The sequence below is a fragment of the Cataglyphis hispanica genome, chromosome 11, assembly GCF_021464435.1.
Source record: "Cataglyphis hispanica isolate Lineage 1 chromosome 11, ULB_Chis1_1.0, whole genome shotgun sequence".
Lineage (NCBI taxonomy): Eukaryota > Metazoa > Arthropoda > Insecta > Hymenoptera > Formicidae > Cataglyphis > Cataglyphis hispanica.
This window is the reverse complement of record NC_065964.1, coordinates 7,084,316-7,104,351: the sequence shown is the minus strand read 5'-3', so window position 1 is coordinate 7,104,351 and position 20,036 is coordinate 7,084,316. Positions and strand designations below refer to the sequence as shown.

Below are 20,036 nucleotides of genomic sequence, written 5' to 3'. Positions count from 1 at the left end.
AGTCAAACGATTCGATAACGCGAAATTATAGATTGAACTTGAAAGAACGTAGAAAAAACGAGCGAGAACGAAAAAGGAGACATTATTATGTTCATTTATTTCTTTTTATTACGAGACGCTCGCGTGCGAATTGCGAATCTGCGATGCGCAGAGAAGGTGCGGGAGAGGGTGAAAAAATAGGAAAAGTAGGGGAAAACGCGACATAGTGGGAGAAGAACGAAAAGAAACGACGAATCGGCGGCGACAGTAGTGGCGAAGGGGCTCTCGTGTATGGGTACGTATATATGTCGGCAAAGTTATATATCTAGTCACGGCACGCCGAAATCTTGTCTATACATAACGAAGTTGGTATTTCTATAGTGTATCGTCGTGAGAAAAAGTGAAGTGAAAGGAGAAGTGGTGTTACGAGAAGGAGTAGCGAGTCGCCGTAGTGATCATCGACGTCGTCGAGCGGATCGCGAACACCGCGCGTAGCGGCGAGTTTGACGATCGTCGTCGTCGTCGTCGTCGTCGTCGTCGTCGTCGTCGTCATCGTCGTCGTGGTGATTGTGGTGTAGCGTTCGTGCTTCGTCGTCGGTGCCGAGAAGCTCGCCGCGGAATGGCGTCGGACGAGGAGGTGGACGAAAACTACGCAGGTGAGTGTGTGTAAGAGAAAGAGAGAGAGAGAGATAGAGAATGTATGTATGTGTGGTATGAGAGAGGGAGGGAGAGAGAAAGAGAGAAAGACACACACACACACACATCACACACAACAAAGAGCATAAGAGCTAGAATGACATCGGGACAATTGTGCGAGCTGGATGGTGTGCGACGTATAGTATACAACGCGGGACGCGCGCTTTTCGGTACATAAATGGCTGCCGACGCATCTTAATCGGCCGACGCCGCCACGCTGCATTCCCGAGGGTTCTTAAGGAGAGCGAAATCCTCTCGAGGCCGCGAATGCGCGTGAACGTTCGCTCGCGTAAAAGAGTGATAGGGAAACACTCGCGTCGCTAACCTTCTTTCGCCAATTGTCAAACGTCACGGCGACGCGGTCTGAATCGGGCAAGTCTTTTCGCGAGAGAGATAGATTATCATTTATGAATATGATATAAAAGTGATATTACAAGCTCCGTTTTTCACGCTCGAAAGAAAATTAAATCTTTTACGAAAATCGCATATTTTTCCCTTTAACAACGTTTTATTTGATTTTACGTAATCATAAATATCCATTATTCCATTATAGAGTAATTAAGAATTGAGAAAATCGAACGCAGCCATGGTTGATTTGCAAATCTGACATGGTTGCACGTATGCCTATATTTGTGATGATAACCGACAGATAATTTAACGCTTCTGTGTGTTTCTCTCTAATTTAAACGCTATAAACGCTCATTAAATATCGATGAATATTCTCTAATGACACATTACGAGTATGATAGATTGTATTTTTTTTTCTCTGGTAATTATGCCCGAGTTCGAACCATTTTCAATCAACGAAGCGTAATTACACATTTACGCCATGTTACAACGTATGTAATGCGTTCGCGCAAAAAAAGTTATGGATCCGTTTCACATACACACGCATCATGTTGCGCGCGATTATAAACGATACAGCCGGCGTCTAACCTCCATCGCAGTTTCGGTAAAAATTTGCCGCAAATGAACGTGGATTTTACACGATCACAATTATTCCTTGCATTATCCTTGGTTAATTAAAACTTGGAAAGAAATTAAATATTTTAACGTGTGCGTGCAAATACGTGTAAACATACATATAAGCGCGCGCGAATAATGTACATGTATGTATGTTGCCTGTATGTCAAATGCAGAATGTAATATGTATGCCTATATTAAAGAAAATGGCGGACGCACACTCGTACAAAGCATTCGCGGAACGTTGATTAATTCAAAATCACTTTGGTGTTTGTGTGAGTCCTTCTTTCGGCTCCGCCGATCGTGAATTTTATGTTCAGCGCGTTTTTTTGTTTTTTTTTTGTTTTTTTTTTTCCGTTTTTTTCTTTCAGCTTTTCGATGCTTTTCCAGAAATTTCATCGTGCCGTGCATATTATTAAAGATACGCCGCGTATATATTGTACTATAGAGCACAATTGATTCGGCCATTATTAAATATCTTTGCAAGTCAAATTTTTCTCAGTGATAAATTAGAATATGCATGTTCAGTCGAATTTGTATCTTTAATATTTTTAATTATATTTAATTATTTTTTCAAATTATTACAAGTTAAATATAATTGAGAATTTTATAACTTCCTTGCAGAGTTCAAAATTATTATTAGCAAAGCATACAGAAGGATATGCATAGAAGTCGATATACATAAAATATATTTTTAAAGAGAATCGCATCATATTTCTAAAAAAAAATCTTTAATCGACGTTTTTGTAACAAAGATTAGATTAAGATTTTGTCACACACACACACACACACATATATATATATATATATATATATATATATATATATATATATATATATATATGATATATGAGTGTGTGTATGTATATTGCTGTTCTTTGAAAAAATACTGCTTTATATATTAACTTCTATCTTTATAAAATATTACAAATGCAGATACTATGGAAAGTAACAATAATTATTAAAATTAAAATATTTTCTAATAATAAATTTGAAACATTTTTTTTTTTTTTTTCTTTTTCTTTTCTTTTTTTAGGAGAGGATGACATGGAAGAGACTGGAGGGCAAATATCGAATGTTGGTCAGCAAGTAGATGGTTCATCTGATGCTGAAGAATCTCAAAGATTAGTAAGTTTTATATTTTGTAACAAGTTAAGTTTAATGTATAATAGTAATATTATTTACAACTTATAATCTTAAATAATATAATGAAAACTGATATTTACTTACTTTTGTGATAATTATGATTTCTTTATGATGATTTAAATATTTTGAACCTGATATTTAAAATTGTAAATGAAAATTATTCTGTATAGGAAGAAGATGACGATTATGAACCAGAAGAGCGAAAAAAGAAGAAGGGAAAAAAGCGGAAAGCACGTAGCGAAGATAAGAAGGGAAAGAAAAAGAAGAAAAAGAAAAAATCCGATTCTGGGGATGTAAGTATATTTTTCTCATACATTTGCATCTTATTGTATAAGATTGCATATCATTACTTGAAAAAGTCATCTAACAGAGATAATATGTTTACATTATTTAATATTTTTATAATTTTAGGAAAGCGATTTCGGAGGCGGTGAAGCAGGTGATGCGGCTGGCGAGGATAGCGACTATGCGGTTAACAGAAAAAGCAGAAAATCATCGTCTAGAAAATCCTCCAGTCATAGCGCACCGACCACTCAGAGCCAAGAACCGACAACAGGCATGCCCACAATCGAAGAAGTGTGCAACACATTTGGCTTAACAGATGTACAAATTGAATATTCTGATGCTGATTTCCAAAACTTGACAACATACAAGCTGTTCCAACAACATGTTAGACCACTTTTAGCAAAAGAAAATCCAAAAGTACGTACATGTTTTTATTCTTTATGCCATATCAACCATAATCACACATTTCGTATTTAATATGATAATCGATATTATAATAAATTTACTTTAGTAATACAATCTCTGTTTTGAATGATTAGGTTCCAATGTCGAAACTTATGATGTTGGTGGCTGCAAAGTGGCGCGATTTCTCTGAATTAAATCCACATACACAACCAGATGCGGATGTCTCATCAACAAATATTGACGATGATAGTAGAAATGCTAGAGCGAATCGAAGTGGTGCTATGCAAGAAGCCGAGGACGAAGAAGAAGACGACGAGGATAGCGATAGGAAGAAAAAGTCTCGCAGCTCGAGAGCAAAAAAAGGCAAAAAAGCATCGAAAGTTCCGACGCTTAAGATTAAGCTTGGAAAACGTAAAAGAGGAAGCTCAGTATGTGTGAGATGCGTTTGAATTAATTTTTGCACGACATTAATTTTATATATAAATATTCTATTATGATTGAATTTTACTTAGGACGAGGAAGCGGAAGGTAGTGCAGCAGGCTCTGCGGCAGATTCTGATATGGAATTTGAGCAAATGTTGGCCGATGCGGAAGAGCCTTCTGGTGCCGATGGCAACAAAGGCAACGTCGATGAGAGCGGTGTTGAACCGCCGGCCGAGCCACCGGTTCGCAGAAAGGCGAAAACTAAAATCGGCAATAAAACCAAGAAAAAGAAAAAAACGAAAACTACTTCCAAATTTCCGGATGGAGAGGAAGGTCTCCAGGTAGAGTTACACAGCATCTGCTTATGCGTTCATTGTTGTTTTAAACATGCTTGCAAATCATGGACTGTCACGTAATAATCATCATTCTCATACTAAAAGCTTCTTGGAGATTTATTTATAATTTGCCAGTGTCGACGCATGTCTAATTATTGCGCTTGTTAATATTATCACAATTGCGATTCTTTTCATTTAAATATATACATTTAAATATATCTTATAATGTTAACTCTTACTGATAATTAGAAACAACTTGAGATAAATTTATAAATTTTGTATAAAGAATACAACACTTGATACTTGATATATATACATGCATATGTATATATATATATATATATATATATATATATATATATATATATATGTACATATAAATTAATATATAAAAAAGTTGGCAATAAAAACATGTTATATATATGCACACACACACACACACACAAGTGAATATTTAGAAAACTTCAAGAACGCATATGCTACGTTGTCTGACTCTGCCTTAAAATAATTATAAATGTATTTCTTTTTTCTCTTTAGTAACATTTAAAGCAGCATAATTACTCATGCAACATGCTTTAAATATGCTTTATGTTTTACGCGATTTTATAGATATCTTTTATTCTGTTAAATTATTTTATCTGATAAAAAAATAGGTTAATTATTTTCTTTTTTCTTTTTGGTTTCTACAGACTGACCATCAGGATTACTGTGAAGTATGTCAACAAGGGGGAGAAATTATATTGTGCGACACATGTCCCAGAGCGTATCATTTAGTATGCCTAGAGCCTGAATTGGAAGAAACACCTGAAGGGAAATGGAGTTGTGCTCATTGCGAAGGAGAAGGTATTGCAGGTATCCATATCCTCGCACATACCAACCTGATTTTCCTTGCTCCTGTCTAAACGAGCCTCGCAAATACTTGTCATTGAGTGGTATATAATTACAGCTATATTTATATTATTAGGTGCAGCAGAAGATGATGATGAACATATGGAGTTCTGTAGAGTATGCAAAGATGGTGGAGAATTATTGTGTTGCGACAGTTGTACAAGTGCATATCACACACATTGCCTGAATCCTCCTTTATCAGAGATTCCTGATGGTGATTGGAAATGCCCTAGATGTTCTTGCCCACCACTAAGAGGGAGAGGTAGGTTTATTAATATAATATATCTCTTCAGTAATGTTTAAGAAGATTTATAATATAATTTATTTTAATAATTTAAAATGTTAAAAGTTTTTTTGATTTTTATTTCTTTTTGCTAGTGGCAAAAATATTAACTTGGAGATGGAAAGAATGCTCGGACACGCCATCGGAGGAACCTTCTACAAGCAAAGCTGCGCCTAAGCAAAGAAAAATGCGCGAATTCTTCGTCAAATGGGCGGATATGTCCTACTGGCACTGCGACTGGATAACAGAATTGCAGCTTGATGTTTTTCATCCACTTATGTATAGGTAAGATAAGAAATTTTTTCAGCAACAATATTACTTGTTAAATTTATACATAGATATGTATAATAACGATATATGAATTTTTATATAATCAGAAATTATTATCGTAAATACGACATGGACGAACCGCCAAAGTTGGAGGAACCATTGGATGAGAGCGATTCACGCGTGAAGCGTTTGAAAGAACAGGATGGGGCTACCAACAGGGACGATTACAATTTGGAGGAACGTTTTTATCGTTATGGTGTACGTCCAGAATGGCTGGTGGTTCACAGAGTGATTAATCATCGATTACAAAGAGATGGCAGGGCGACGTATCTCGTGAAGTGGAGAGAACTCGGTTATGATCAGGCGACGTGGGAAGATGAACACGAGGACATCCCTGGCTTGAAACAGGCGATAGAATATTATCTAGACTTGAGAGCTGCAAACTGTTGCGATGTTAATTCATCACGTAAAGGAAAAAAGGGTAAGGACAAAAATATCAGATTCAATTTTGTTATTTGCACATGAGCTCTTTGTGTTCTTGTAAAAGAAATGGAATGCAATCTCAGGTAAAGGAAAGAAATCGAAAACGCGCGAGCTAATTGATGACGAGGAAAGGACTCCAAAACGATACACACCACCACCAGATAAGCCTACAACTGATCTCAAGAAGAAATATGAGAGACAGCCAGAATATTTGGATCAAACTGGAATGCAATTGCATCCCTATCAATTAGAGGCAAGCAAGAGGCAATCACGAAAAGATACATTTTTTTTTTTTTTATTTATTTATTTATTTATTTATTTATTTATTTATTTATTTCTACATTTGCATTTTATATTTCTATGATCTCAATTTATAGGGCTTAAACTGGTTGAGATATTCATGGGGCCAGGGCATAGATACAATCTTGGCCGACGAAATGGGTCTGGGAAAAACTATTCAGACTATAACATTCTTGTATTCCTTATATAAGGAAGGCCACTGTAAAGGGCCCTTTCTGGTCTCTGTTCCCTTGTCGACTATCATTAATTGGGAACGTGAATTTGAGACTTGGGCACCTGACTTTTATTGTGTCACTTATGTTGGTTAGCATTGTCACTATTTTTTAAATAACAATTTTCAATGTCTGTGTATTTAGTAAACGGATGTGTGATAAAGTATGATTTTTCTTTTATAGGAGACAAAGATAGTCGTATCGTGATTCGGGAAAATGAATTGTCATTTGAAGAAGGCGCTGTGCGTAGCGGACGCGCTTCCAAAATCCGGTCATCATCAATCAAGTTTAATGTTTTACTTACTAGCTATGAACTTATTTCTATAGATTCGGCATGTTTAGGCTCAATTGATTGGGCAGTTTTAGTCGTGGACGAAGCTCACAGATTGAAATCTAATCAATCCAAGTTCTTCAGATTACTAGCTTCTTATAATATTGCATATAAACTTTTACTAACCGGTACACCACTGCAGAATAATTTGGAGGAATTGTTCCACTTGTTAAATTTCTTATGCCGCGACAAATTCAATGATCTAGCGGCGTTCCAAAACGAATTTGCTGATATATCGAAAGAAGAACAAGTCAAAAAGCTACATGAGATGCTTGGTCCACATATGTTAAGGAGATTAAAAGCTGATGTACTGAAGGTTGGTAGCCTTTCTGTATAGATTGTGTAATATGTTACAGTTTAAACTATTTCATCATTTTTTCATAGAATTATGAGATAATTCTAGAAATTTAAATGTTTTAAAAATGATATTTACATCTTCAGATAAATTATATACTTCTTAATTAATGTATTATGTTGTCGATATTACGATAGGTATGTGTTTCTTCTTTTACAGAATATGCCTAGCAAATCTGAGTTTATTGTACGTGTCGAATTATCACCAATGCAAAAGAAATACTACAAATACATATTAACAAGAAACTTTGAAGCTCTGAATCCAAAAGGAGGTGGTCAACAAGTATCATTACTAAATATAATGATGGATCTCAAGAAATGCTGTAATCATCCGTACTTGTTCCCCGCCGCATCGCAAGAAGCACCGACTGGACCGAATGGAAGTTATGAAACATCTGCATTGATTAAAGCGGCTGGCAAATTGGTTTTATTGAGCAAAATGCTCAAGAAATTGCGAGATGATGGACATCGAGTTCTTATATTTTCTCAAATGACCAAGATGTTAGATATTCTTGAGGATTATTTGGAAGGTGAAGGATACAAATACGAAAGAATAGATGGTAATATAACGGGTTCGCAACGTCAAGAGGCTATCGATAGATTTAACGCTCCTGGTAAGCATTTTTAAGATCAGTTTATATATAATTATCCAATTATTTTATGTAAGATTATATTGTTTGCTCTAAATTTAAAAATAAACTTTTTATTTGTAATCTATTAATATCATATATAAAATAAAATAAAATAATAAGACACCAAAAAAAAAAGGAAAAAAGATCTTTTATTTAGCTATTTAATCAAAATTTTCTTTGCAGGTGCGCAGCAATTTGTCTTCTTGCTATCCACGCGTGCTGGTGGTTTAGGTATCAATTTAGCGACAGCTGATACTGTGATTATTTATGATTCTGATTGGAATCCGCACAATGACATCCAAGCATTTAGTAGAGCTCACAGGATAGGCCAAGCCAACAAAGTTATGATCTATAGATTCGTCACACGTAACTCTGTGGAAGAAAGGGTAACACAAGTAGCCAAGCGCAAAATGATGCTCACTCATTTAGTCGTACGACCGGGCATGGGCGGCAAAGGCGCCAACTTTAGTAAACAGGAACTTGACGATATCTTACGTTTTGGTAAGCTTTATTAATCCATTAAGCCATTATTAATCCATTGCAGTTACACAATATTTGCTTAAAAATACTGTCAAATTCTGTCAATTGTTTATTATAAGTTATCCTGTTATATAATTATGATAAATTTTATGATTTGGATCATTTGTTTCATGCTAGGTACGGAAGAATTGTTCAAAGAAGAAGAAGGCAAGGAGGACGAAGCTATACATTACGATGACAAAGCTGTTGCTGAATTGTTAGATAGAAGCAAGGAAGGCATTGAACAGAAAGAGAATTGGGCCAATGAGTACTTAAGTTCTTTCAAAGTTGCCTCATATGTGACGAAGGAAGGTGAGACAGAGGAAGAAGCGGATACTGAGATAATAAAACAAGAAGCGGAGAATACAGATCCAGCATATTGGATTAAACTGCTTAGACATCATTACGAACAACAACAGGAGGATATCGCTAGAACACTTGGAAAAGGTAAATTCGCATTGATGTATATAAATACATTTTTAAATAATATTGATACATAAAAGACAGACGAATGTTTATGTATGTCGAATTAATCGTAGGCAAACGAGTACGAAAACAAGTTAATTATACCGACGGTGGTGTAACTGGTGATCAAGGCGCCAGAGATGACCAACCATGGCAAGAAAATCTATCAGATTATAATAGTGACTTTAGTGCGCCCAGCGACGACGATAAAGAGGATGACGATTTTGATGAGAAAGGAGACGGAGATTTATTGTCTCGTAGAAGTAGACGAAGATTGGAGAGACGCGACGAAAAGGACAGACCTTTACCACCTCTACTTGCCAGAGTAAATGGAAATATCGAAGTTAGTACTTGTTTAAAAAAAATATATATATATTTTACTCCTTAGAACATATATAAAAATTTTATCTTTTTAACGATGAGTTTAAAATACTATACCGAAATAATTTTCACTTTAATTGAAAACAAACATTACAATTATTTTGCGTTTTTACATATTTTGTATATTTTTCACAGGTATTAGGTTTTAACGCTAGACAACGGAAAGCATTCCTCAATGCAATTATGCGCTATGGAATGCCACCACAGGATGCTTTCAATTCTCAATGGTTAGTTGTTTTATTTTATATAATTATTATTACAACACATTTGTGTTTTGGAATCGCCTTGTACAATTTCTTATTATATTTAGTTTGAACATGCACTGTGAATGCTATGTATGTACTAGTATATTACAACATTGCATATCTATATAGAAGCTATAGTTGTTATTCTTTTGTATTACTTAACTTATAATATTTGTTCTTCCATAACTAATATAATTTTTTAAAATTCTTTATCATTCAGGTTGGTACGCGACTTGCGTGGTAAATCTGAGAAGAATTTCAAAGCCTATGTTTCGCTTTTTATGCGACATCTTTGCGAACCAGGTGCCGATAATGCGGAAACATTTGCTGACGGTGTTCCGAGAGAGGGTCTTAGTCGACAGCATGTACTAACAAGAATCGGCGTGATGTCCTTGATTAGAAAGAAGGTATCACGAAGAATTGCACGATGAAACATTCCTAACTTGCCTTCCTTTTTTCCCCTCCCCTGTAAAAGCACAGGATACATGATATATGTTGTTTAGGTTCAAGAATTTGAACACATCAACGGCTATTATTCGATGCCGGAAATGATACGCAAACCAGTGGAACCTGTAAAAGTGGAAGGAGTCGGAGATGCAACGACTGGTACTAGTAGTACCAGTGCTACACCGGCTACCTCAAATGCCCCTAGTCCTAGCCCTGCTGCTACGCCTACCCCTACTTCAATCTCTGGTACGAGCAACGAAATTAACAAAACAAATTCCGATTCTTCGGAAACTAAAGAATGTCGAGATGAATCCAAGGATAAAGAGGTTTGTATCAGATGGATCGAATTCTATTGCAAAATACTGTTTATTAATACTGTTTAGGAAAGTAAATTTTAAAATATTACTTTCCATAAATATATGGTAATGGATAATTATCTTTTATTGCAGGGTAGCGATATGAAAGATTCGAAGGAAGACCTGAAGAAAGAAGATGATGAAACGAACTCCGAGAAAGATAAGGAAAAGGAAGATGCTAAAAAGGATGAAAAGGATACTGAAACGGATATCACAGAAAAGGAGAAGGATAAGTCTGACACGAAAGAGGAAAAGACAAAGCACGATGATAAGATGGAGAACAGTGAAAATAAAATGAAATCGGAACCGGAAGAAGATGTCGTTATTGTCAAGGACGACGAGGAGGAAGTTGAGAAGAAAGAGGTATTTATTCGCGCGAGATACTAGATGAAGAAAGTGCATTTTATTAGCAGCTTAATTTACACTACTTTTTTTTTGTAGGAGAAAGATAAAGAAAAAGATGTAAAGGACTGTGATCCAGATATGGTAAAGCCTAAGCGTAAGTTTATGTTTAATATAGCTGACGGTGGATTTACGGAATTACATACACTTTGGTTAAATGAAGAGAAAGCCGCTGTGCCGGGCCGCGAATATGATATCTGGCATCGCCGACACGATTATTGGCTTCTAGCTGGTATCGTCACTCATGGTTACGGGCGCTGGCAAGATATACAAAACGATATTCGGTAATATAAAAACTTTCCAAGATACAAATAATCCTTGATAATATCATTGCTTTTGAATTATTCTTATTATATTTCCTATGACTGTTAAAAATATCGAGCAAGACATTTATTTCTATAACTTTAAATTGCATAGTAGTCTATAAACTCAAATTTTAAAATTATGATATAACTATTAGTATTATTTATAATTTGGTTTTTAATCATTTCAATCTTGATTACTGTATTTATTGCAGATTTGCAATTATCAATGAGCCATTTAAGATGGACATGGGAAAAGGCAACTTTTTGGAAATAAAAAATAAATTTTTAGCAAGGCGTTTTAAACTATTAGAACAAGCGTTAGTAATAGAAGAGCAGTTGAGGCGAGCCGCTTATCTGAATCTTACGCAAGATCCTAATCATCCTGCCATGAGTCTTAATGCGCGTTTTGCTGAAGTCGAATGTCTTGCCGAATCCCATCAACATCTTAGCAAAGAGAGCCTTGCTGGTAATAAACCGGCAAATGCTGTGCTGCATAAGGTTAGTTTGATCTATAAATTGTGTATTGAAAACAAATGTTCTCAAAATGCAAAGATCTCTTAATGTGGGAACTGTATTTTTATAGGTGTTAAATCAGTTAGAAGAATTGCTTTCCGACATGAAATCGGATGTTAGCCGTTTGCCGGCGACATTGGCTCGCATTCCACCAGTTGCTCAGAGACTCCAGATGTCTGAGAGATCTATATTGAGTCGATTAGCGGCAACGGCACCTGGCGGTAGCACTTCTCAGACGGGCCAAGCCGCATTGCTGGCGCAACAATTCCCGGCCGGTTTCTCCGGAGGACAGTTGCCGGCCACTTTTGCGGGTGCAGCTAATTTCGGAAACTTCCGACCACAATACTCAGTACCCGGGCAACCACCGCAAGGATTTACAGGTTCGTAATATATTTATAATAACTGATAAATCGAGTGTGATATTGTAACAGTAACTATTTACAAAGATATATAAACAAGATGATAATTACTCATTATTTGACTATGACTATTTTTGAATGCAATCTTTGATTTTCTCATATATAACGAATACATTTACATTACAGCCTGAATATTAAGTGCTGGAACACAATGGCTCAAACAAGGACTAAAAATAGCGCAAATCGAACTGTCCCGCGAGATAATCGTTTTGCGCTGTAATATTATTTTTCGTAAATTGCAGTTTTTAGCTGAATTTTTCTAGAAAAAGGATACGAGGCGATTTCCAAGTGCGTAAAAACATAATACTTTATAAATTACGAGTTGCATTACTTCTGTATTTATTATGTGTACATTCGGCATCTAGATTCAAGAGTTTACATTCTCTGTATTTATACATACGTTCTTTACATAGGAAATAACGTAGGTTATTTTCTTAAGATTCTCTTTTAAGGATATATGATTTATACATCCCGTTTAGCTTTTAATGTATCGCACATGTAAGAGTACCGGAGTACATTATTTACTTAAGTCTATTTAAGACCTTTTAATTCAATGCAAATCTCCATGTCGTTACCTTTAAGGTGCGCTAATTCAAATAATTTGTCACTTGTAATTTATTTATGTCAAATTTTTGCGACAATAGATTACGTGTAAGCGCGGTAACTTTTACAACATTTACACACGGTATTTTAAGGGTCGCGGTTTATTTTAATTTGTACGTTCACTGCAAGTGAACGACGGCAATCAGATTAGGTCAAGACTGACATTTGACAAGTAGTTGAGAGAACCTTACTCGCATAATATGCACTATCGTAATGCATGGGTATAATTTCGATACGATGCAGTTTCCCTATGTTTCAGTTATTTTAATTATTCATTAGAATAATTTGGAGAATTACCTCGCGCTTTTGATAAGAAAGAATGATGATTGCCTAAAGTTTTTCTTTATTTTTTTGTGAGTGCGTTTTTATTATGTTAGAAAAAGAGTGAGTCTTTTTATTTTCTTTGGGATGAACAGATTTGTTTTATACTAAAATTTAAGCCCCACGTCATATAGCTTTGTTGATGTTCGCATAGTTGAAAATAAGTGTAGAAGCTATCTTTAATTATACACATATGACACCGATAATATCTCTGTACATAATATTAGATCATCATATTTATAAAAAAAAATCATCCGATAATATACGATTTGCAACATACTAAACTTGTAAATTTAAGACACCAGCCGTGCCCCATGCATTACTGTAGAGTAAACTAATGTGATCATGCAACAAAATTTCGACGATTTTAAGTAAGCATATGCGTGTATTGTTCAATCTTTTTCTACCCTGTTTCAAAAATTATAAAGAACCACTTTACTTTTTCGTTAATAAACTTGCCAAATTACTGCTTTTGGCATAGCTAAGTTTCTAAGATTAGGTTTTAGAATTTAGCTATGGAATTTGGAAGACGATTTGAGATACGCGAAATGGAGTGAATGGAATATTATTAAAAAGATAAAAAAAAGAATCGGTTTGTGTATGTATTAGATCTACTGGAATAAATTAATAATAATTAAAAGTGTGTTTGTTTACTAACAAAAATTGTACCTTAAAAGTATGTGTAATGAGGATAAAATGTTATTTGTTTTAATATTCATTAAACAGATATACTGCGTATGTTGTGTGTGTGTGTGTGTATGTGTGGGGTGTATTATAAAATAGAAATAGAAAATGAAAAGAAAGATGTATTTTTAATAAGCATATAATCAATTCAAAGGAATATATCACATTTTTTTATAACGAATACACACAACTTTTTTTATGCAATAAAATTTTATGCAAAAATTGGATTATTTATAGAAAATTTATATAAAAATATATTGATTGTGCGCTCTATTTTACATTAAAACAGTTTGTTATCAATAGTCAATAAGTAAGATTGTAGAATGTTTTACCGTCGATAAATTCGATTTCGAGGTAGATTACACAGCTGACACTTTTATATTGGATTGCCGACTTTGCCGAGTATGTTACGGAACATTTATTTGGACGATACATTTTGACGTTCTCCCGACGACAAGGAGAATGGTGTTTTGACTAAGGAGTTGCGTATCTTGAACGTACTGTATTTCTCCTCATTGCTCAACTTTTAAGCGATCGTCGATCATATTCGTATCGTACAATTACAGTGTCGTTTTGATCAAATATATCAATTAATTAAAACAATGGCAACTCCAAAAGTATGGGCGAAAATACAACCCTTAGAAAATCCTGTCAATCTACTGGATATCACATCAGAACAGCTGGCCGCGAGTATGCAAGAAAGGTATATAAATATCACAGCTTTTCCTGTGACTGATCGGTTATCTGTGTCGAATAATTTTCATATATAAAAAATAATTGATATTTTTAATTTTTCACGATGCATACAGAATGCGTCTATCGTGAGAAATATATAACTGCACATTGTTACATATTCTGATAATTTATAAACATTATAAGATTAATGATCTTCAACGAAATACGCGCAATGACGTGACCTTCGTTTTCTGTAATGTTATCTCTGTAATATTATCTCAAGTTATTATGTTAACGTTTTTCAAAACTCGAATCAAAACATAGAATTGACACATTCGATTTATGTGATTTCGTTTCTAAAGTTATTTTTGTATTATTACACACAGAGAATTGAAACAATATTTCAATGACGATGGCGCAAACAAAAAAATTGACAAAAATATGGGAGAAACGTATGATGCGAGCGATACCGGTAATGATGAAGTTATAGCGAATTTATTGCAAGCACAGTTTAATTGGGAGTATGATACGATGTTAAAGCGCACAGAAGAAAAATTTAATCGTGATGCGAAAGGTGATAGAAAGAGAGAAAAAACAAAATAAATAGTATGCTTGCGCGTGCGACTATTTACAATTATTTCTTTTATTTCAGTGAGTATTTCATATAGCAATTACCGTAACTCTTCGCACGACACTAAGGATGAAGACAATGCAGACTCTAATATGGATGACAGCAACAGGGACTTTGATCGTTTTGTTGTAAGTGTGTAATGTTGTATGTAATGACATATATAAAAATTATAGAATATTATATAGATTAAGAACTTGTTTATATATTGTGAAATATGCTGTATATATTACTTTTTTCAGAGCATAGAGAAAGAATATGCTTCGATACCACGTTGTGGTTATAAGAAGATTGGCAAAGATTCTCAGATTGTTACAAAACATGATATGTTAATGTCTTCCAGAATAAATGCTTGTCGAGTGTTACAGTTTCCACCAGGTATCCACACAGGAGATACAGGTGGGTTTGATGTCAAACTGAACAATAAAGTATATAACACTCTGCGTGCATACAGTCGCGCGCAATACTCCAAGGAGAGAGCAAAGGTATCACCAAAATCTAAAAATTCGAAATAGAATGTCAAAAAGCTCCAACAAATAATTCTTTTCTGCATCCCAGCAATATTTCACTATGTTAACATGTGTTAGTATTTTATATTTGTTAAAAACTATGGTAACAGAATATTATGTTATAAAGTTGCAAATTATGATAGAATACTGCATATAAGAGTTTTATCATAAATCTGCTTTATCATGGTAATAAAAAATATTTTTCAACAATTGACAAAAATACTGATAAATATCATTAACAGGGTATGGAATATCTCTGCTCTCACAATTGTATTTACACCTACTTATTGTAAATACATGCAGCATAATATGATGAAACGATGAATTTGTATATATAATCCAGAGCATGTACATTATATAAAACTCCAAAAAAATATATATCTTGAAATTAGAAAAAAAAATTTTTTGATCAGAACAGAAATGTATTTTAAATCTTTTATATGTATATGTACATCTATATACATTATCACACATAAAAAAAAAGAAAAGAATTGCATACAAATTGGCAACAATTGTGTAAAATCATGAAACGAATATTTTTGTCATCTATAAATAAATATGATGATACCGGTTGATAACAGATAGTTTTTTTTTTTTTTTTTTCTTTTTTTTTCCATATCACGTTCTCGCGTATTCAAAGATAATAGCTATTCAAATACACGCTAGTACTATTGGATATAATATCAATCGATAATTATTTTTTATTGAAAATTTTTCTATTGCTATTAATATGTAACTTATAAATAAACTATATTTATTTTTTTCTCTATACTAATTACTTATATTATAATTACATATATACGAAACTAACAACGAATGCGCTGATTCATTGCGCTTATACGCGTAATATTACGCAAAATGCTTTTTTTTACGAATGAAGAAAAGTAATGAAAATGAAAACAAAGAAAACGAGAACAAAGAAGAACAAAGAAAAATTTAAATATGCGTCGAAATTTTTGTAATGTTGAAACATGTGTTTATATATTATATAAATATCACATGTATACTCTTTAATGTTGAGAACGTTTAATCAGCAGATATAAAAGAAATAGAGTTGTTATATAATTTTCGTTTATCGCTCATTTGTTATACAGAAAATTTTTAATATTTAATAGGCATTCTTATTTTTATAACTTTCTTACTATTCGAAATGTCTCTTGGTGAGTGCAGTAATGCACTATAAATGTGTCAATTATTAACACTGGTAATTTTAATGAGTTGCAATGTAACAAATACATGCTTCTTATTTCTTTTTTTTTTTTTTTGATTTTTATAATTTTTGTATATTTCATGACAATCGTACGTAATTGTAATCATATTTCTTTTACATACAGTAAGTTACATTTTACATAAAGTACTAGAATGTATCAAATATATATATATATATATGTATATATATATATATATATATATATACACACACACACACACACACACATCTGTATTTTGCGTGTTACATGCTCGCATGAGCCCATATTATCTCTTGATAAATGTCTCTTACAACAGTATCATTTTTCCCATGGAATGACACTAAAATTCGAAGAATATTGTATCGAAATAATGATCGTAATTAATCATCTAGATCGTTGATGTGCAGGACCTCTCTATGAGTTAAACCAGCATCCAATAGAGTTAAGATGTCTCTACAAGGATAGAGAATTCTTCTGGGATAACTCGTTGTTATTTCAAAACTTGCCGGAGAATCTGACTGACTGAATATCCAGTGATAAACATCCTGAAAGTGAGAGAAAATAGTTTTATATTTTTTATAATGATTAAAAGTCAACTTGGCAAATAATTATTAGAGCAACTTCCAAGCAAACATCAAATATAAATAATTTTTGCAAATGTTTCATCTTGCACGTCAACTATATAAGTAATGATATTTCTAATCCATGTATTTATACGATTTCATCATGTATGAATTACCTCAACTGTGTCAGTCATAAGGAATCTTCTTTTCATTGTTCTCTCCCCAAGCTTAATTTGAAGATGACACGCATTAGGATTAGACGGTTCCGGCTCCAGCGGTACTTTGTTAATAGTAAGTTCTTTCTCGAGTCGTATACGTTGTATCTCTAGCTCTTGCGCGTTCAACTGTTCCTTCTCTCGGGCTTCTTTCTCTTCCCGCGCTTTTCGCTCCTCCTCTCTTCTACGATCTTTTTCTTGATCCGCGCGTAACGACTCCTCATAAGCGCGATCCTGCTGTTGTCGGAGCGATTGCGCCGCACTACGCTCTGCTCTAAAATATCCATAAAAAAAAAACAATTTTAGTAAATAACGCTATTTTCTCAATTTTCATGTATAAATTTTTCTCGTATTCACCTGTCCCGACGTGCTTGGATCAAATTAATTTCATTACGTTCTATGATTGTTTGCAAACGCGACGTTAAATCAGCGGAAGATGGTGCACCTTCTAATCTGCATAAAAGAAAAAATATTCATATTAATTAGAATATTTAGCGAATATTTAGACAGATATTCACTTCAAAGCGCATATAAACGAATTAACTCTACGTACCGACCGACTATTGTCATTCTATTGTCTTTAAGCACGATAAGTGCCAAGAAGGGATATGAACCTGATTTCAGCGCTTCCGCGACTTTGTAACCTTCTCCAGATTTTACATTACATGCCCAGAACAAAGTATGTGTATTTATGTACCGTATCACTTCTGGATCACACAGTGTATTTCTGGAAGAAAGGCACATTTTTTTATTACATTACATTACTTACAATATGTATGTATGTGTATAAGTGTTATTTTCATTTAGGAAGTAATTTGCTGTCGCAAAATTACCTGCACCATTGGTCAACTTCTTGTGTCTCATCTTTATGCAGATATACCAATAAAAATCTTAATTCTTGTTTAGCATCGGAAAGGGCTTGGCTGTATGAACCTTGATAAAATACTGGGTGAATGTTACTGTAACGCTCCTCATAAGATCTAATAAAGTTGACTACATCTTCCACTGGATCAGAGGATACTTAAAAGATATTATATATTAGTTTCAATTGGAGTGTACAAATTATAAATTGATATACATACATGATGAAAAAAAAAGAATTACCATTTTATAAATTGTTGAAATCAATTTTTATAAATTTGCAATTTCATAAAATTGGAATAGAATTCAAATGGTATACATTGAAAAATTAGAATTGCAAATTTAAATTTAAACAAGGATATCTCACACAAATAAAGAAAAGAAAAAGAGAAAAAAAATATACTAAAGTAACAAAACAGACTTTCTTGTCAGCTATTATTTACCAGGTCTAATGTTCCTCCTAAATATTGCAAACAACAACTGTAGGATACTGCTCACTATGTTGTAACACATAGAAAAAATATAGGATAAGAGACCACCGCCTCCACCAGAACTTCCTGGATAACTAAAATAAATTCTCGAACTACTGTCGTCTACAACTTGTGGCGGGCGAGCACGTGAATCCTGTGCATACATGGATGGTCTACCTTCGTATAAATTTAATTGTTCCTACAATATAGTCATTTGAGTCATACAAATTGAAGTTCTACATATATATATATATATATATATATATATATATATATATATATATATATATATATATATGACATCTATTAACGATATATGAATGAAATGATGATAAATATGCTAATATGCTAATATGCTTATCATTAAAAGAGAAGAGAGATCTTTTGATTGTCAAATTGTAAAAGTAAATATTGGAAATTATGGTACATATAAAAGTGAATGGAGATTTAAAAAAAAAATAATGCAGCATACTTGAACAGCAACTTCTAGATTCCAGTTGTGTCTCTGCAAAACATCTCTGCATATTGATAGATCCTCAATACCAGTAAGATCCTGGGAACAATCGTTATGTCATCATGATAATGTACAGATCGTGATAATGTACGAAGATAAATGTCGATTCTCGTGACTTTGAAATTAAAAGCATGACGATAAAAGTACCTGGAATTGAAGTACTTTCTCAGTCTGATCACCACTGAGCTCCCCTAAAGCGAGATCTGCCATGACGAAATTTTCCTCCGGTGAGTTGTAGAAACGAAATGTTTGGACAATCCGGCGGAAAATTGTACGCGTAGTTACATTGAGCCCATCAGCTGATACAAAGTTCGCATATACGGCCTAGGTTATAATAATGCGAGATCGTAACCATTTGGATAAGCGGATATTTCTCGGTTAGAGTTTTAAACCTTGAGCGTTCTTCGATTAAGCACAAGAGGCCCCTCACGAAACGTCACGACACAATTCGTTTCATTTTTTAACTACACAAACGTTGTTTTCGACATCATGACTCTTCACAGTATAATTTACGATTTGAAGCTTGTCTCTCTCAATCATTCTTCATCATTCTCAGACCGTCATGTCATAAACAAACAAGTTACTTTTCGAACTCTGCCATTGGCGAGGATCATATATTTTCCTAGAATACTTTAAGTGTTTGGCACTATTCTATTGACCAATCAGGATGAAGAAATCTTTGTCCTCTTGATTGGCCAATCAAATGATTCGAAACATTTTTAACTTTAGTCGTTACTCTATGTTACGTACATGAAATATGATCAGT

General features: G+C 33.9%; 3 protein-coding genes across 13 annotated transcripts; 2 read left to right on the top strand and 1 right to left on the bottom strand.

The window, feature by feature from the left end:
• Positions 1 to 151: 151 nt before the first annotated feature.
• On the top strand, positions 152 to 13,601 carry LOC126852809 (chromodomain-helicase-DNA-binding protein Mi-2 homolog). Of its 10 annotated transcripts, none has more exons than XM_050598004.1 (25): positions 152 to 274; positions 361 to 635; positions 2,675 to 2,766; positions 2,955 to 3,077; positions 3,196 to 3,486; positions 3,609 to 3,908; positions 3,987 to 4,238; positions 4,922 to 5,084; positions 5,197 to 5,382; positions 5,499 to 5,688; positions 5,781 to 6,154; positions 6,240 to 6,409; positions 6,534 to 6,759; positions 6,852 to 7,315; positions 7,514 to 7,967; positions 8,169 to 8,486; positions 8,643 to 8,951; positions 9,044 to 9,312; positions 9,486 to 9,577; positions 9,816 to 10,002; positions 10,099 to 10,368; positions 10,492 to 10,761; positions 10,840 to 11,084; positions 11,318 to 11,603; positions 11,689 to 12,006. In XM_050598004.1, the coding sequence occupies exons 2-25, from the start codon at positions 599 to 601 to the stop codon at positions 12,004 to 12,006; spliced, it is 5,886 nt and encodes a 1,961-aa protein (XP_050453961.1). In that variant the 5' UTR covers positions 152 to 274; positions 361 to 598. The 10 variants fall into 10 exon arrangements, with proteins under 10 accessions (XP_050453961.1, XP_050453962.1, XP_050453963.1 ...); XM_050598000.1 differs by lacking the exons at positions 152 to 274; positions 361 to 635 and adding exons at positions 676 to 845; positions 12,164 to 13,601 and having other exon boundaries at positions 11,689 to 11,998; XM_050598005.1 differs by having other exon boundaries at positions 251 to 635; positions 3,609 to 3,902.
• A 385-nt stretch (positions 13,602 to 13,986) lies between these two features.
• LOC126852817 (serine/threonine-protein kinase RIO3-like) lies at positions 13,987 to 15,775 on the top strand. 2 transcript variants are annotated; one of them, XR_007687877.1, is made up of 5 exons: positions 13,987 to 14,348; positions 14,707 to 14,894; positions 14,973 to 15,079; positions 15,191 to 15,530; positions 15,700 to 15,775. XR_007687877.1 is itself a non-coding variant. In XM_050598019.1 (4 exons), the coding sequence occupies exons 1-4, from the start codon at positions 14,248 to 14,250 to the stop codon at positions 15,461 to 15,463; spliced, it is 669 nt and encodes a 222-aa protein (XP_050453976.1). In that variant the 5' UTR covers positions 13,988 to 14,247; the 3' UTR covers positions 15,464 to 15,775. The 2 variants fall into 2 exon arrangements, 1 of the variants encoding a protein (XP_050453976.1); XM_050598019.1 differs by having other exon boundaries at positions 13,988 to 14,348; positions 15,191 to 15,775.
• Positions 15,776 to 16,847: 1,072 nt separating this feature from the next.
• Positions 16,848 to 19,818, bottom strand: LOC126852816 (FAS-associated factor 2). The gene is made up of 8 exons (XM_050598018.1): positions 19,418 to 19,818; positions 19,229 to 19,309; positions 18,730 to 18,955; positions 18,259 to 18,445; positions 17,979 to 18,152; positions 17,783 to 17,878; positions 17,387 to 17,699; positions 16,848 to 17,192 (listed from the first exon to the last, which is right to left on the bottom strand). Exons 1-8 carry the CDS (start codon positions 19,478 to 19,480, stop codon positions 17,028 to 17,030), a joined length of 1,305 nt encoding a protein of 434 aa, XP_050453975.1. The 5' UTR covers positions 19,481 to 19,818; the 3' UTR covers positions 16,848 to 17,027.
• Between the last annotated feature and the right edge of the window lie 218 nt (positions 19,819 to 20,036).

Bases quoted from the DNA above. Each gene is read 5' to 3' on its own strand.
- LOC126852817 (XM_050598019.1), top strand. From the start codon at position 14,248: ATGGCAACTCCAAAAGTATGGGCGAAAATACAACCCTTAGAAAATCCT. The intron at 14,895-14,972 runs GTGATAGAAAGA...CTTTTATTTCAG, and splicing joins ATTTAATCGTGATGCGAAAG to TGAGTATTTCATATAGCAAT. The intron at 15,080-15,190 runs GTAAGTGTGTAA...TACTTTTTTCAG, and splicing joins GGGACTTTGATCGTTTTGTT to AGCATAGAGAAAGAATATGC.
- LOC126852809 (XM_050597998.1), top strand. From the start codon at position 680: ATGTATGTGTGGTATGAGAGAGGGAGGGAGAGAGAAAGAGAGAAAGAC. The intron at 4,239-4,921 runs GTAGAGTTACAC...TGGTTTCTACAG, and splicing joins ATGGAGAGGAAGGTCTCCAG to ACTGACCATCAGGATTACTG. The intron at 6,760-6,851 runs GTTAGCATTGTC...TTTCTTTTATAG, and splicing joins TTATTGTGTCACTTATGTTG to GAGACAAAGATAGTCGTATC.
- LOC126852816 (XM_050598018.1), bottom strand. From the start codon at position 19,480: ATGGCAGATCTCGCTTTAGGGGAGCTCAGTGGTGATCAGACTGAGAAA. The intron at 18,446-18,729 runs GTAAATAATAGC...ATATCTTTTAAG, and splicing joins TAGGAGGAACATTAGACCTG to TATCCTCTGATCCAGTGGAA. The intron at 17,193-17,386 runs GTAATTCATACA...TCTCACTTTCAG, and splicing joins TTATGACTGACACAGTTGAG to GATGTTTATCACTGGATATT.